General features: G+C 41.8%; 1 protein-coding gene across 1 annotated transcript in view; it reads left to right on the forward strand.

Moving 5' to 3' along the window:
* The window catches only part of LOC124803125 (ninein-like protein), a 158,070-nt gene that overhangs the window by 6,629 nt on the left and 133,899 nt on the right, over positions 1–17,542 (forward strand). Inside the window, exons 2-5 of the mRNA XM_047264301.1 lie at positions 177–337; positions 4,111–4,231; positions 11,785–11,945; positions 15,465–15,724. Of these exons, the coding sequence (XP_047120257.1) occupies positions 177–337; positions 4,111–4,231; positions 11,785–11,945; positions 15,465–15,724 (703 nt within the window). The remainder of the gene's footprint in view (positions 1–176; positions 338–4,110; positions 4,232–11,784; positions 11,946–15,464; positions 15,725–17,542) is intronic.

Below are 17,542 nucleotides of genomic sequence, written 5' to 3' on the forward strand. Positions count from 1 at the left end.
TGCTGTTCACGTTGATTGTATGTTAATTACAGATATTGCAGGTGCTTTGTTTCTCATCTTTTTACTTAGCAGTTTCTGTGATATTGCCAGTTCTATTCATATTCATTCCTCTATTAATAGTGCCTGCTCGTATTTCAGTATTAGTATTTTTCAGTTTTTTATTTATTATATTGCAGATCGAGAAGTGTCCCCAAAATTTGTTTTTGGACAGAAAAAATATGGACGCCGCTCTAAACCAGAAATAAAAGACAAGGATCCTCGTAATAAGGATGCTGCTGTTGATTCTGACACTGAAATTCTTATAAGTATGGATGGGGATGTCAAAGATATCATAATGGTAATGGTATGATACATAACATTTCAGCTTTTTGGCAAGTTAATTTTTCATCTGTGAATGAGCCCATTGCAATACATATTTTCTAATTAACTATTCTTCAAGTTGGAAATTCCAGGATAGACACAAGAAACTGAAACAAGTAAAGTGAACCACTCATTTGCAGCTGGATGATATATGGCACAAAAACACAAGCAATAGCTCAGAAAATGATGATTTTGGAAATTTTCTGAGCTGTTCTGCTTGTTTATGCACCATCCATCAATCAGCTGCAGGTGACTCATTGCCTTTTCTCATTTTTTTGTTTATCCTGTACTCTGAAAAGGCGAAATACAGGACAGGTTAGAAGTAGCGACAGGAAACTTTCTGACATGATAACGTGAAAAATAACATGAAATTGGCAGCTTTATAAAATATTGCAAAATCGATGATTTTTAAGGTTGGTGTGTAATCTTAAGATAAATGAACATTTCCCTCATAACTATAGGTGATACTAACACTAAAAGTGTCAAAAAAATAGTATTGGATTTGGAAGAAAGTAACATTGGTAAAGGGAAAAAAACACAAAAATTCAGAAAACAACAAATTTAACAAAAAGAAATAACACCAAATTTGGCAAAAAACCTGTGAATTTGGCTACAAAGGTAACACTGAATTTACCAAAAAAGGTAAAATGAAATTTGTCAAAAATAACAGCAAATTTGGCAAAAAGTAGCAGTGATTTGCCAAAAATAGCAGCAAATTTCCCAAAAAATAAAGCAAAAATGACCCCAAATTCAGCAAAAAATAAACAATGCTATGAAAAGGATAGTTGCTACTCACCATATAGTGGAGATGCTGAGTCGCAGACAGGCACAACAAAAATACTCCAGAATGAAATTTCACTCTGCAGCAGAGTGTGTGCTGATATGAAACTTCATGGCTGAGTAAAACTTTCTTCCAGGAAAGCTAGTTCTGCAACGTTTGCAGAAGAGCTTTTGTGAAGTTTGGAAGGTAGGAGGTGAGGTACTGATGGAATTAAAGCTGTGAGGAAAGGTTGTGAGTCAGGCTTGGGTAGCTCAGATGGTGGAGCACTTGCCCATGAATGGCAAAGGTCCTGAGTTCGAGTCTCGGTCTGGCACACAGTTCTAATCTGCCAGGAAGTTTCATATCACCGCACACTCTGCTGCAGAGTGAAAATTTTGCTCTGGAAACATCCCCAAGGCTGTATCTGAGCCATGTCTCCACAATATCCTTTCTTCCAGGAGTGCTAGTTCTGCAAGGTCTGCAGGAGAGCTTCTGTGAAGTTTGGAAGGTAGGAGGCAAGGTAGTGGCGGGATTGAAGCTGTGAAGATGGGTTGTGGGTTACACGAAAGGCAAAGATCCCAAGTTGAAGTCTCAGTCTGACGCACAGTTTTAATGTGCCAGGAAGTTTATTAGCAAAAAGACTGTCAGAAAATGAGTGTTCAGCTAACAAGGACTTCATCGGAGATAGAACGCATACACGCACATGCAAACACAACTCTCACACTCGACAGCAGTCTCTGGCTGCAGAGGCCACACTGTGAGCAGCAGTATGTGATGAGAGATGCAAATGTGTGGCGGGAGTGAGGAACAGGCTGGGATGGGGAGAGGCAGGGATAACAGGGTAGGTTGGGCAACAGTAAAGTGCTGCTTGTGGGAGCATACAGGGATGAGGTGGAGAGAGGTTGGGGTAGCTAGGTGCAGTCAGGTGGTTAGACCGAGGGCGTCCGCCTACTTAGCAGGGTGGCAACATGCTTGCCTCCCATGCATTGGGCCAGGTTCCATTCCCGGATGGATTGGAGATTTTCTCCCCTCGTGGACTGGGTGTTGAGTTGTCATCATCATCATTTCATCCTCATCAGCCGAAAGTCACCCAATGTGGTGCCGATTGAAACAAGACTTTCACTTGGCAGCCGAACCCGAATGGGACGTCCGAGGAGGGGGCGGGAGGGTGTTAGAGGAAAAGGAGAGGGGTAAAAAGACTGTAGGTGCTTCAGTGGATATAGAGGACTGTGTAGTGCTGGAATGGGAACAGGGAAGGAGCTTTTAGAGGCTAAGGAAACAAAGACCAATGAAGGTTGAGACCAGAAGGGTTAGGAGAATGTAGGATATGTTGCAGGGAGAGTTCTACCCTTCGCAATTCAGAAAAACTGTTGTTGTTGGGAAGGATCCAGATGGCACAGCCTGTGAAGCAATCACAGAAATGAAGAATGTTGTGTTGGGTGGCGTGCTCAGCAATGGGATGCTCCAGCTCTTTCCTCTCCAGAGTTTTGTCAGTGGCCATTCATGCAGACAGACAGCTTGTTAGTTATTATGCTCACGTAGAATGCAGCACAGTGGTTGGAGTTTAGCTTGTAGACCAAATGACTTGTTGGACAGGTAGCCCTGTCTTTGATGGAATAGGTGATGCTTGTGACTGGGCTGGAGTAGGTGGTGATGGGACGATGTATGGGACAGGTCTTGCATCTAGGTATATTTCTGGGGTACGAGCCAGGAGACAAGGGATTGGGAGCAGGGATTGTGTAGGGATGGACATGCGTATTGTGTGGGCAATGGAATACCACCGTGGGAGGGGTGGGAAGGACAGTCCTCATTCCAGGGCATGACAAGAAGTAGTCGAAACCCTGGTGGAGAATGTGATTCAGTTACTCTACTCCTGGGTAGTACTGAGTCACGAGGGGACTGGTCCTCTGTGGCCCGATGGTGGGACTGGGAGGTGGTGAGTAACTGTAGAGATAAGGCATGGAAGTCCTGTTTTTGTACAAAGTTGGGAGGGTACTTATGGTCTTTGAAGGCCTCAGCGAGAGGGACTGTTCATAACTACAGATGCGATAGCCACAGGTGGCTAGGCTGCAGGGGAGGGACTTCTTGATATGGAATGGGTGGCAGTTGTCAAAGTGGAGGTATTGGTGGTGGTTGGTAGGTTTGATATGGGCGGGGTTACTGATGTAGCCATCTTTGAGGTGGAGGTTAATATCGGGTTGAATAGGACCACGTGAAGTGGAAGGGGGAGATGGTGGATAGGATGTTCTCACCCTCAATCCAGATCATGAAGATGTCATCAGTGACTCTAAACCAGGTGAGAGATTTGGGATTCTGGGTGTTCCGGAAGGATTCTGCTAGATGGCTCATAAGTAGGTTGGTATAGGATGGTGCAATGCTAGTGCCCATAGCCGCACTCCAAATTTTTGTTGTTGTGCCTATCTGTGACCCAGCATCTCCGCTAAATGGTGAGTAGCAACTATCCTTTTCATAAATTTGTTACATTCTGTCCTGGATTTTCCATTGTAGTAAAAAATAAAACCTAATTTGTCTGAAAATAACTCTGGATTTGGGAAAAAAGGTCAAACTTTGACAAAAATATCCTAATTTCATAAAAAAGACTCCGAATTCAGAAAAAATAAAACCAAAAAGAGAAAAATACGAAATTGACAGAAACAGTGAAACTGGCGAAAAACAGCACCAAATTTTGCAAAAAAGAAAAGCCAAATTTGGCAAAAATGTCGAAATTGCCAGAAAAACAAATTTTACCAAAAAACAGTATGAATTTGGCAGAAAAGTTAATATCAAATTTGGCAAAAAACTGTAACACTGAATTTGGCAAAAAAAGGTTACGTAAGATGTGGCAAAAAATATCAAATTTGACCATAAAATAAAATGATTTCTTCCTGTCCCTAGTTGAAGCATAAATGTTATAATAATTTTCTTATACTTGTTTTGAAATTTTTGTATAAATAGTTTAGACCTTTGTCACACTAAAACAATGTTTACAGAGATCCTCACCCGACACGCCAGCTGCTGATGAGAGCCAGTTTCCAAGAAAACGAAAGACTAGCATTGATGATGGCAAGAGCTTTAAAAGATCAATTTCTCTTCCAGACAGCAAAACTCCGGGTAAAACATTTTTTTTTCTGTTTATGTATATTATTAAAAGAAAAGTTGGCTTTGATGATGGATGCAGTTTTAAATTGTGCATTTCATTCAGAAAGAGTTACTTTGAAGACAAGTTTGGCCAAATTCTGCGTGCTATTTCTAATATGGAGAATTTTTGTTGTCTGTCGACCGGCCAGCACTTTCATTTGGTAAGTCACATCATCTTTGTGTGTGTGTGTGTGTGTGTGTGTGTGTGTGTGTGTGTGTGTGTGTATATATATATATATATATATATTAAAAAAACAAAGATGATGTGACTTACCAAATGAAAGTGCTGGCAGGTCGACAGACACACAAACAAACACAAACCACAAAATTCAAGCTTTCGCAACAAACTGTTGCCTCATCAGGAAAGAGGGAAGGAGAGGGAAAGACGAAAGGATGTGAATTTTAAGGGAGAGGGTAAGGAGTCATTCCAATCCCGGGAGCGGAAAGACTTACCTTAGGGGGAAAAGAGGACGGGTATACACTCGCACACACACACACATATGTGGATGGATATGTGTGTGTGTGTGTGTGTGTGTGTGTGTGTGTGTGTGCGAGTGTATACCCGTCCTCTTTTCCCCCTAAGGTAAGTCTTTCCGCTCCCGGGATTGGAATGACTCCTTACCCTCTCCCTTAAAATTCACATCCTTTCGTCTTTCCCTCTCCTTCCCTCTTTCCTGATGAGGCAACAGTTTGTTGCGAAAGCTTGAATTTTGTGTGTATGTTTGTGTTTGTTTGTGTGTCTGTCGACCTGCCAGCACTTTCATTTGGTAAGTCACATCATCTTTGTTTTTAGATATATATTTCCTACGTGGAATCTTTCCCTCTATTATATATATGTATCATCATCATCTTTGTTTTTAAATATATTTTTCCCGCGTGGAATGTTTCTCTCTATAAAATAGAGGGAAACATTCCACGCGGGAAAAATATATTTAAAAACAAAGATGATGTGACTTACCATACGAAAGCGCTGGCAGGTCGATAGAAACACAAACAGACACAGACATACATACACACAAAATTCAAGCTTTCGCAACAAACTGTTGCCTCATCAGGAAAGAGGGAAGGAGAGGGAAAGACGAAAGGAAGTGGGTTTTAAGGGAGAGGGTAAGGAGTCATTCCAACCCCGGGAGTGGAAAGACTTACCTTAGGGGGAAAAAAGGATAGGTATACACTCGCGCGCACACACACACACATATCCACACATATACAGATACAAGCAGACATATTTAAAGACAAAGAGTTTGGGCAGAGATGTCAGTCGAGGCGGAAGTGCAGAGGCAAAGATGATGTTGAATGACAGGTGAGGTATGAGTGGCAGCAACTTGAAATTAGCGGAGATTGAGGCCTGGTGGGTAACGGGAAGAGAGGATATATTGAAGAGCAAGTTCCCATCTCCGGAGTTCGGATAGGTTGGTGCTGGTGGGAAGTATCCAGATAACCCGGACGGTGTAACACTGTGCCAAGATGTGCTGGCCGTGCACCAAGGCATGTTTAGCCACAGGGTGATCCTCATTACCAACAAACACTGTCTGCCTGTGTCCATTCATGCGAATGGACAGTTTGTTGCTGGTCATTCCCACATAGAATGCATCACAGTGTAGGCAGGTCAGTTGGTAAATCACGTGGGTGCTTTCACATGTGGCTCTGCCTTTGATCGTGTACACCTTCCGGGTTACAGGACTGGAGTAAGTGGTGGTGGGAGGGTGCATGGGACAGGTTTTACACCGGGGGCGGTTACAAGGATAGGAGCCAGAGGGTAGGGAAGGTGGTTTGGGGATTTCATAGGGATGAACTAACAGGTTATGAAGGTTAGGTGGATGGCGGAAAGACACTCTTGGTGGAGTGGGGAGGATTTCATGAAGGATGGATCTCATTTCAGGGCAGCATTTGAGGAAGTCGTATCCCTGCTGGAGAGCCACATTCAGAGTCTGGTCCAGTCCCGGAAAGTATCCTGTCACAATCCTACTCCCAACATCACCACTGCTGAAGCCCAGGCTATCCGTGATCTGACTCCCAACATCACCACTGCTGAAGCCCAGGCTATCCGTGATCTGAAGGCTGACCGATCCATCGCCATTCTTCCGGCGGACAAGGGTTCCACGACCGTGGTACTTGATCGTCGGGAGTATGTGGCTGAGGGACTGCGTCAGCTTTCAGACAACACCACATACAAAGTTTGCCAAGGTAACCCCATTCCCGATGTCCAGGCGGAGCTTCAAGGAATCCTCAGAACCTTAGGCCCCCTGCAAAACCTTTCACCTGACTCCATCAACCTCCTGACCCCACCAACACCCCGCATCCATACCTTCTACCTTCTTCCTAAAATCCACAAACCCAATCATCCCGGCCGTCCCATTGTAGCTGGTTACCAAGCCCCCACAGAACGTATCTCTGCCTACGTAGATCAACACCTTCAACCCATTACATGCAGTCTCCCATCCTTCATCAAAGACACCAACCACTTTCTCGAACGCCTGGAATCCTTACCCAATGTGTTACCCCCGGAAACCATCCTTGTAACCATAGATACCACTTCCTTATACACAAATATTCCGCACGTCCAGGGCCTCGCTGCGATGGAGCATTTCCTTTCACGCCGATCACCTGCCACCCTACCTAAAACCTCTTTCCTCACCACCTTAGCCAGCTTCATCCTGACCCACAACTTCTTCACTTTTGAAGCCCAGACATACCAACAATTAAAGGGAACAGCCATGGGTACCAGGATGGCCCCCTCGTACGCCAACCTATTCATGAGTCGCTTAGAGGAAGCCTTCTTGGTTACCCAGGCCTGCCAACCCAAAGTTTGGTACAGATTTATTGATGACATCTTCATGATCTGGACTCACAGTGAAGAAGAACTCCAGAATTTCCTCTCCAACCTCAACTCCTTTGGTTCCATCAGATTCACCTGGTCCTACTCCAAATCCCATGCCACTTTCCATGACGTTGTCCTCCACCTGTCCAATGGCCAGCTTCACACGTCCATCCACATCAAACCCACCAACAAGCAACAGTACCTCCATTATGACAGCTGCCACCCATTCCACATCAAACGGTCCCTTCCCTACAGCCTAGGTCTTCGTGGCAAACGAATCTCCTCCAGTCCGGAATCCCTGAACCATTACAGCAACAACCTGACAACAGCTTTCGCATCCCACAACTACCCTCCCGACCTGGTACAGAAGCAAATAACCAGAGCCACTTCCTCATCCCCTCAAACCCAGAATCCCCCACAGAAGAACCACAAAAGTGCCCCACTTGTGACAGGATACTTTCCGGGACTGGACCAGACTCTGAATGTGGCTCTCCAGCAGGGATACGACTTCCTCAAATCCTGCCCTGAAATGAGATCCATCCTTCATGAAATCCTCCCCACTCCACCAAGAGTGTCTTTCCGCCGTCCACCTAACCTTCATAACCTCTTAGTTCATCCCTATGAAATCCCCAAACCACCTTCCCTACCCTCTGGCTCTTATCCTTGTAACCGCCCCCGGTGTAAAACCTGTCCCCTACACCCTCCCACCACCACCTACTCCAGTCCTGTAACCCAGAAGGTGTACACGATCAAAGGCAGAGCCACATGTGAAAGCACCCACGTGATTTACCAACTGACCTGCCTACACTGTGATGCATTCTATGTGGGAATGACCAGCACAAACTGTCCATTTGCATGAATGGACACAGGCAGACAGTGTTTGTTGGTAATGAGGATCACCCTGTGGCTAAACATGCCTTGGTGCACGGCCAGCACATCTTGGCACAGTGTTACACCGTCCGGGTTATCTGGATACTTCCCACCAACACCAACCTATCCGAACTCCGGAGATGGGAACTTGCTCTTCAATATATCCTCTCTTCCCGTTACCCACCAGGCCTCAATCTCCGCTAATTTCAAGTTGCCGCCACTCATACCTCACCTGTCATTCAACATCATCTTTGCCTCTGCACTTCCGCCTCGACTGACATCTCTGCCCAAACTCTTTGTCTTTAAATATTTCTGCTTGTGTCTGTATATGTGTGGATGGATATGTGCGTGTGTGTGCGCGAGTGTATACCCGTCCTTTTTTCCCCCTAAGGTAAGTCTTTCCGCTCCCGGGATTGGAAATAAGTCATGTAAAGGCAGATCAGATGTGTGCACATGAACACCTGTAGCAGGGCAGACAAATGCTCCAATTGGAAAACATATTGATCTCTACTTTTTGTGTCGTGCAGTTGTGAAGGTGGACATTTCGAGCCCATTTTTGCTGAATATAAATCCTCTGTGTGCGTGTTCTGATAGGTTTTTTGTGATTCACTAAATTACTACACATTTATGCTAGTATGATTCCATTAACAGGTCTGTGGATAAACTCAGTGCTCCATTTCCTCCACCTCTCTATGGGTTGGACTTAAAAATCCCTTCACGAACTGAAAGGGAAATTAGAAAACACGAGGAAGAAAGTGGACATGCTTTAGGGTGCAAAAGTCATTTAAAAATCTGAATCTAGGGAAACGTTACCACAAAGAAATAAATGGAATTAACAACAATATAATTCCAATATACCAATGAGTTGTGAGAATAACTATGAGCGTGGGCCGGCCACTGGAGGCCAGCTGTGGGAGATGTGTGTGCATTGTGGACTCTCCCGTGCCGTCTGCCGGTGACACACACATATACGGTATATGTATGGAGCAGTGCTAACTGACCCTCTTTTATGTTCTTCCAGTTTTACCATTCACATCAGTGTTCTGTGTCTTGTTATATGGGATCCGCAATAATCGGATTTCTGTCATGAATGAAGCCATAGTTTTGTTACTTGGACCAGTTTCATGTATTACTTGGTTACTAAAATTGTGTTTGAGAAGTTACTTCACTAAATTAGGGTCAGCCGGGGTGGCCGAGCGGTTCTAGGTGCTACAGTCTGGCACCGCGCGATCGCTACGGTCGCAGGTTCTTATCCTGCCTCGAGCTTGGATGTGTGTGATGTCCTTAGGTTAGTTAGGTTTAAGTAGTTCTAAGTTCTAGGGGACTGATGACCTTAGAAGTTAAGTCCCATAGTTCTCAGAGCCACTAAATTAGGCTGAGATAATAGGTCCTGGCCATACTGTTGCAGAAATTGGAATATCATCTGATGATAGCTCATGAATGGTTCCTTTCTTATGTAGACAGCAAGAAGCAGGTGTTTTTTTTTTAGTGGACCAAGAATATATTTGAATCTGACAGGAGTACTGTAAAGTTTTTAATTCCACCAAACCTGACTGATGGTTTCCCCTTTGTAAATAGGGCAGGTGCTGTTTTTAGAGAAGTGTAATATAGTTTAAATTATTTAGCTAATAGACTGCTCCAATGGCGTCTTATGAGTGCACATCTTGGATGTTCACAAACTACTTCTTTTTTTTCCCCCTCCCCAGTTTAAGTTGAAAGCATGAAACAGCAACTGCTGTTTAACAGTTATGATTATGAACAAATTTATACAACTGCAGCCACTGCCAATAATACCAGTAATAGTAATAAAAATGTAACAGTGACGTCTGATCTAATTTTTAATATATAGTGAGTGAATTGACATATCCGAGGAGTGTTACCATCTAACGGACTTTATGCAAACTGCCAAACTGAAAGGAACGTCACACGGTAAATCCACTTTATGCTGCTTTATTATGTACTATTCACGCCCTATTATTGTATTAAGGAAGTATTAAGGAAGTTTCCCTAAGCTGGGTGGAATTAATTACGTAAGTTTCAGTCAAAGAGTTTGTAACAAGATCCAGATTTCATTTACTACTTTAACGAAACTTCAGTACTTTCTCACAATCCAATACCAGTATTCACTTCCTATGTCAGTAAATTACTAACAGTCTATTACTTTGGGGTAAAGTTCAGTCTTCCCTGTATAATAATCAAGTAAGACAAGTTCGGGTCTTTTGCTCTCTTGGCTTTACATAATGATATACTCGTGATCTACCTATTTCAAGTTTAATGATTCCAAGCAAATCGCAAATTTCCAGAAACGCACAAAACAATGTTGTCACGCCTATGTACAAGAGCACACATTGAGACACGACCTGATCCAGCAAGCGCTAGCAGCACGTTAACAATGTATGACTTTCTTCTTCTGTATTACGCAGTGTCCTCAAAGACTACTCACAAGAAGTATTCTTTAAGTTCACTCGTTCTATTCCGTGATCTATCAGTACACTACTTTGCGATGTACTATTATTTTAATTTGAAACTAATGGATTCTATTTCTTTTCTTTCCCTTTTTAAAATATTACGTAACTTTATACTGGATTTCTTTTCTATATACTTGCTACTATGCAGACGATGCTGTTCCAGTGGGACATGAATTTGTATCTTGGATTTGGGGGCTTTTATTGGGTTTTGAGTACTATTTTATATTTTCAATTTTGTATCCTGAGGAAGCGGCATTACACCTTGTTGAGAGCCCTTCTTGGCGCAAAGTAACAATGTAGATGTGATCAAACCACAGTACTGACTGTCTAGGCATGGTTGAACTACAGACTACATGCACCATGTACCTCCTTCCTGATGGAATGACTGGAACTGATCAGCTGTCGGACCTCCTCCGTCTAACAGGCGCTACTCATGTGAAGTTGCTTACATCTTTGGGCAGGTTTAGTGACCTCTCTGAACAGTCAAAGGGATGCAATATCCACAGTCAATGTCTGTCTTCAGGAGTTCTGGGAACCGGGGTGATGCAAACTTTTTTTAATGTGTGTATTTAAAATGAAAGTATAACATTTGGTATTTGACAACAAATAAAATTTAAATGTTCCCAAAGTCTTTTGTGTGCCGAACTCTTCGGTTCAGGTGTGCCACCCTATTGGATCGCAGGTGGCGTCATATCAGAATGTAGTCCACAGAACTCTAATTTGCACACTATTATGAGGAGTCTGATTGACATCGATTAATGAGTTTCCAAAAATGTTCCATGCATTTCTGGCTGATTCACTTTCTCATTGAATCCTAGGATCACTAATATGTGAATAATTTTTACAGTTTGTATGGTCATATTTAGCTGCAGTACTCACTGTGTACCCTACTCTAAGTGGACTTGTATTACAGCCAATCGTGTCCTACATCATGAGTCATGTATCCGTTGTATTGTAACTTCGTGGTTATGTTAATGGCTTTTAATGAAAAGTATAGGTAATAATAGCCAAATTTCCAGTCCATTTGTCTCAAAATTCACATACTACTACAATAAGCAGGGAAACCAGGTTTCCAGCACTGTGACGTTGCTATCAGGAATGCTATTGTGAATGGTAAAACCATGATGCCTTCAAATTGACCTTGCTTCATTGTGTGTCAAAATAATTTACTATTCCTGTTACTGTAGGATTTTGCTCATTCTCTTTGTAGCAGTACCACCTGGCTGAGATTGCAGACTTTTTTTGTACCATTGTTGTCTTGTTCAGAAATCGTGCAAAATTGTTGGATCAGTTTTTCATCACTAATGAATTTAAGATTGTTATAATTTGTGTCTTCTTTTTTTTTTACCGAAGCAATAACTTTTCAGGTGTAAGTGATGATAGTGCTCCACCAAGCTTGGATAGTTCTGAAGAAGAGGTCTTAAGGACAACATGTGATTCTCTCGGTGTTGGTCGTAATGGTTACCTCAACAGGCAAGAGCTGGCACTTGTTTGTCAACGGATTGGACTGGATTCTGTTGCCGATGAGGTTAGTTTGTATTGATATTTCATTTATGTTAATAAAGAATTGGTATTTTGAAAACCAGTCCAAATGGAAGTGCAGATAGGAGAAATATATTCATACTACCTTAACAGGCGGCCAGAATATAGGTGGGTCCACAGAAAGACATTGCAATAATTTGATAATTTTGGATGTGAAAAATGCAGTTAATGAATGAAAATAAGGTATAAGCATCCATTGTTTGAGAGAAAAGAGGTTGTAATGGACAGCTCACTGGAAGCACAACAGAAGTATCAAATGGAGTAGAAGTATGGAGAAAAGTAGCTGCTAACACTGATAAACAGAATAAGAAAGTTAGTTTCTCATGAGAAAAATTAAAGAAAATTGTAATATTTGTTGACAATAATAAAGACTGTTACTTGGTAGCTGCATGGATGACTGTCAGACAACAAATCCAAATTTTTGAATTCCAATATGGCAGGTATGGTGACTTTCACCTTTTATAGTAATTTTAGTCTGTGGGAACAAAAAGAAAAGTTGCACCATGATTCATATTCCTTGTTCAAGTGTAAGTCTCCAAATAACTGACAGAATGTGCAAGTTCACACTGAAGAAACAGTCTTTGTAAAATACTGTGATGTTCGAATCGGTCGTCAGGTTGATATACAGCATGTAATTATTATTGAAGACAGGAATTTGGCTTTAAGATTTTGGCACATTTTACAAGTAATATTATGAGCAAGGCTAAGATTCCAAAGTGAGACAGGCAGAGAAAATTGTAGGATCAATTGGCAATCAAACCTTAGTCTTGTAGCCTTCAACTGAAGCCACTGAGCCACATGAAATGACACAAGAACTATGGAAAACTTCAGGGAAATGTTTTGTCAGTAATAGAGGATGCCATTTGCTGGATGTGTTTTTTAAAACCAACTAATGTAAAATGGTATAGTATTCATTGTTCACCAATAAAAATATATTGTATATATCTTTCTTTGTTTGCTTAGAACACTCTTTAAATATGGGAGGTGTTTTTGCTAGACCCTGTAGATGTGATGAAGCTACACTTCTTCAAAAGAAGTTATGTAGAGATACACATGTGAGAACAAGCAGTTCAAATGTATCAGTTTTCACATTAATCATCTAAAAATCATAGGTGAAAGAAGCAATAAGTAACAGAGAAAATTGCAGGATCATCTGGGGATCTAACTCCAAACCATGTCTTGTAGTCTTCAAGTGAAGCCAGCTATAAATTTGCAACTATTGAAATTTAGTGGCTGTTAAGCACATTACCTAAACTGATTATTGTGTATGCCAAAAGTTGAAATAATTGTGGATGGAATGCTACATCCTACACTGTTTTTCACAGGGCGGGATACAAATGAAGGAGGGGTTGAAACGATATTGTATGCTGTATTAATGTTAATCTGCCATAATTCGTTTGAAATGGATAATTTTGCCTTGTAATTGATCTTTCAGCAGTTGGCTTGTGCTGTTGATTGAGTATTGATTTCAAACAATTTCTAATAATTTCTACTTCCTAACAGAATAGTTTATGTATATTTTTGTTGTAGTTGTATGCCACTCATAGCAAGCAAGAATTTATGCATAAATTTACCTTATTGCTGTCACCAGATCCAGGTAAACTTGAAATGTGTGAAAGCAACTGAAGATGCTTGTTGAACCAACAAAACTATTCTCATTTTTTCTTCACAATTTGTATTTGTGTGATATTGTAGTGCCTGTGTTATTCCTAACGGGGAATGCATATGTGTCTGAAGGAACAAGCACTCTGAGATAATAGGCGTCATGAAATACATGAAATGTATTCACAGTTGTGAATATGGACGACCACTAGCTGTATAATGGAATGACAAGGATGAAAATTTCTACCGGACTGGGAATCATACCCAGATTTCCCGTTTATTGCAAACCGTTGTCTTACCTTTTTTTTTTTTTGAAGGACATCATCTTCGCGCCAGTGACTGTTATAAGCTTTTATTACACACTATTGCAGTTTTGGCCTTAGGCCATTATCAAGTGCTGCTGAAAAATACCGAATGTTTAAAAAATTATTTTACAGATCCATTAGCTGGCCGCAGTGGCCGAGCGGTTCTAGGCGCTTCAGTCCGGAACCGTGATGCTGCTATGGTCGCAGGTTCGAATCCTGCCTTGAGCATGGATGTGTGTGATGGCCTTAATTTAGTTAGGTTTAAGTAGTTCTAAGTCTGGGGGACTGATGACCTCAGATGTTAAGTCCCATAGAGCTTAGAGCCATTTTTTGAACCAGGTATATTATGTATCACGGCGTTGTCCAATTATATGCAACATTTTAATTATGTAGCCATGTTACTTACATATTATGGGTTTAAGCCATGTCAACGTGATGTAAGCTGACACATTTGTATGTCATTGTCAATACTGTTAAATACATTCGTGATATTGTTGCACAGTGCGAGCACACGTATTCAGACACCGTAAAACAACATATCTGTCATTGCACATGTTCATTAAACCATCACTAGTCACAAATGCATTAGACCACAGCTGCAGACTACTGTTTGCCGGCTACTAATAACTGTTTTCGTACATAAACGGATCACAGATATTGTTTTGCCATGTGTGGAGTGCCATTGCAGTCCAACATCTGTACTAAGAAGCAAAGGGTGTGCCCTTGTTGCACAATTATGAAGTCTGCTATAAAATCTTATGTGACTTATTCTTAAACCATCATAGATAAACATGAGGATTACACATCGAATTACATACACAGGGGTTATACATCGTTACACATAAAATCTTACTTAAAATTTTATTAGTTGCCTTACCATTTGGCTATCTCAGCCAGACTCAAACTTCCGTATGTTGTCAAGCATGTGCCTACAACCTGTACTTGTATGTCCATTATGTTTATTCCCATACGGGGGGAGACATTTTATTTGAAAGTTGCTTACCTGGTGTTGGCAGATAAATACAGTATTCAAATGCCTTTGTTATTCTGTATAAGGATGCTTATTCCTTCGAACATGCATTTCATGTTTTTCGTGATGGCTTTAGTTACTGCAGTGTCTATTCCTTTCGACGTGTATGCATGTCTGAAGAAACATTGCATTGTAATTCAAAATAACACAGGCACTGCAATATCATATTTGTCCACTGACACTGGGCAAGTGGCTTTCAAGTAAAATGTCATCCCTGTATGGGAATATACATAATGGATCTATGAGAATGGGTTGTAGACACATGGTTGATGACATATGGAAGTTTGTGCCTGGCTGTGAGTCATGCTCGGATAGCCATATGGTAAGGTGACTGGTCGCAATAAGTGGGAAATCCAGGTTTGAGTCCCCGTCTGAAACAAAGTTTTGTTTTTGTCATTCCATTACACAGATGATTCACAACTGTGAATATATTTCATGTATCTGCTTTTATGGTTATTTGTCCTGCCAGTATGCAAGAAGTGTGTGCTGTAACCCATACCTGAATTTAGTGCTATTATAAATGTTATTGGTTGTGTTACGTTCAGTCATCCACTGCTGTTGTGTGCAGGTTGTCCAACAGGTATTTGAGAAGCTTTCTGTGGATAACGAAGGTCGCATAAGTCTGCAAGAATTTCTACAACTGTTTCGGAATGCTGGAAGTTGGGCAACAACTGTGGGTGTAAGTGTGTCACCGTCACTTGTGGAGAAGGATGCAACGTGTGGCCATTCTGGATCGAGAACTTCAGGACCAGTTGTTGGAGATCCTGATGAGACAGGCGATGTGAATAAGGAACTACACTTCCTAGCTTTGGATACAAACAACTCAGGGTGAGAATCTGAAACTGCATTGTTTGTACAGATTTATGAAACTACAAGTTGATGAGGAAACAACTGGAATTGGGAGGAGGAGGGGGCGGGGCATTTAGGCAGCAGCATGCTGCTTAATTTTCCTGTAATTATTATTATTATTATTATTAAGGAAGAATTTGGGTTCCTTTTTCATGATTCTGTAGCAATAATTTTTTTACAATATTTATGCCCTACCTAACCAAAAAAAAAATGAAGCACCAAGAAGACACGGTGAGGTGTCAGTGTAACTTTGTACATAGACAAACTACCAGCAGATGTAAATGATTGAAGTTTTATTTCTCTCTGGTGGGTAGAACTGCCCCCAGAGTGATTAATTTTATTTGTATTTAGTGTTGTTACCAGACCTGGTAGGGCTTATAAGAGGGTGTGAAATTTTAAGTGATTGCCGTGAAGGACACAGAGATGCCACATACTTGTGTGGGACAGAAGTAACAGCACCTGACAGAATATTAGAGGGGCATCATTATGGGTCTCCATTTGGATGGCTATGCGAACCATGGAGCATCCATGGTTGTGAGGCATTTAATTAAACAGTGCTCGATATGGGAATGCATGGAAATATGAGGGCAGACATACTCGTCATCTGGTTTCCAGTTGATCACATCTGGCTACCATAAAGGAGGCTCACTGTATTGTGCACCAGGCACATGGTAACACTTTCACCTCAGCATCTGCCATCCGAGAACAAGTGATAGACTCCCTGGAACATTCTGTGGCATCCTGCCCTTTAGTTGGAGACTAGCAGCTTCCAGACTAGGGAATTACCACCCTATTTGTTGACTGCCATTAACACTGCAACAGAAATGGCCATGTTTGTAGTGGTGCCATGAGCAGTAAGCATGGACTGCTGATGAGTGGTATTGCATCACGTCCAGCACTACCCTGGATGACCATTGTTGAAAAGTGTTGTAAAGATGTGGAGAGGCCCCCCCATTCTTCCAATGTTTTGGAGAGGCACAGTGATGATCTCCTAATGAAATGGTGAGAGGAGCTGTTGGATATGACTTCAGGTCACAGCTGGGAGTGATTGATGTGATAGTGTTGTGGTGCCATTTTTCAACAGGACAGTGCTTGTCCACACAGGGCACATGTTCTTATGAACTGCCGGCATGGTGGTAAGGTACTTCCACGGTCAGTAAGATCACCAGATCTCCCCCGATAGAACATGTGTGGAACCGGATTGGGCATCAGCTCTCCATCCCAGTGCCAGTATCCAAGGTATCGAGGACCAGTTACAACAGTTGCAGACCAGCTTGCCTCAGGAAAGGATACAGTGGCTTTGACACCCTTCCAAATGTATTGGTGCACACATTCAGACCACAAGAATTACGATATTCTACTGCTAAGTGGACTCATAATGTCAAGCTCTCTCTAAATTTGACTTGTGATTGTAATCACTGAAGTAACATCATATACTCTCTCAACTCATGAATTTTCATTTTGTTTCCTGCTTCCTTTCTTGGTGTTTCATGTTTTTTCAGGCAGTGTATGTGAAGTGACTTGATTTCTGGCTGGGTAAGTGTCAGACTACAAATCCAGGGGTTCAAGGTGCAATCCTCTGTCAGTTGCAAGATATTTTTTTTTAACACTTGCTGCTTCTTTCAGCTCTGGCAAGCTCCATACATGTGAAAAATGTTAAGTTGCGACATGATTCGGAGAGCTTGTTAAATGGTGGATCCCTATAACAGTCAGAGTAAGTCATTCAAAAGGTCGGTAAAGGAAGGACCACAGCAAACAACGCACTGCAAGTTTCAAAGCAACCTTTTGGTTTGAGGA

This window comes from Schistocerca piceifrons, chromosome 6 (genome assembly GCF_021461385.2).
Source record: "Schistocerca piceifrons isolate TAMUIC-IGC-003096 chromosome 6, iqSchPice1.1, whole genome shotgun sequence".
NCBI lineage: Eukaryota > Metazoa > Arthropoda > Insecta > Orthoptera > Acrididae > Schistocerca > Schistocerca piceifrons.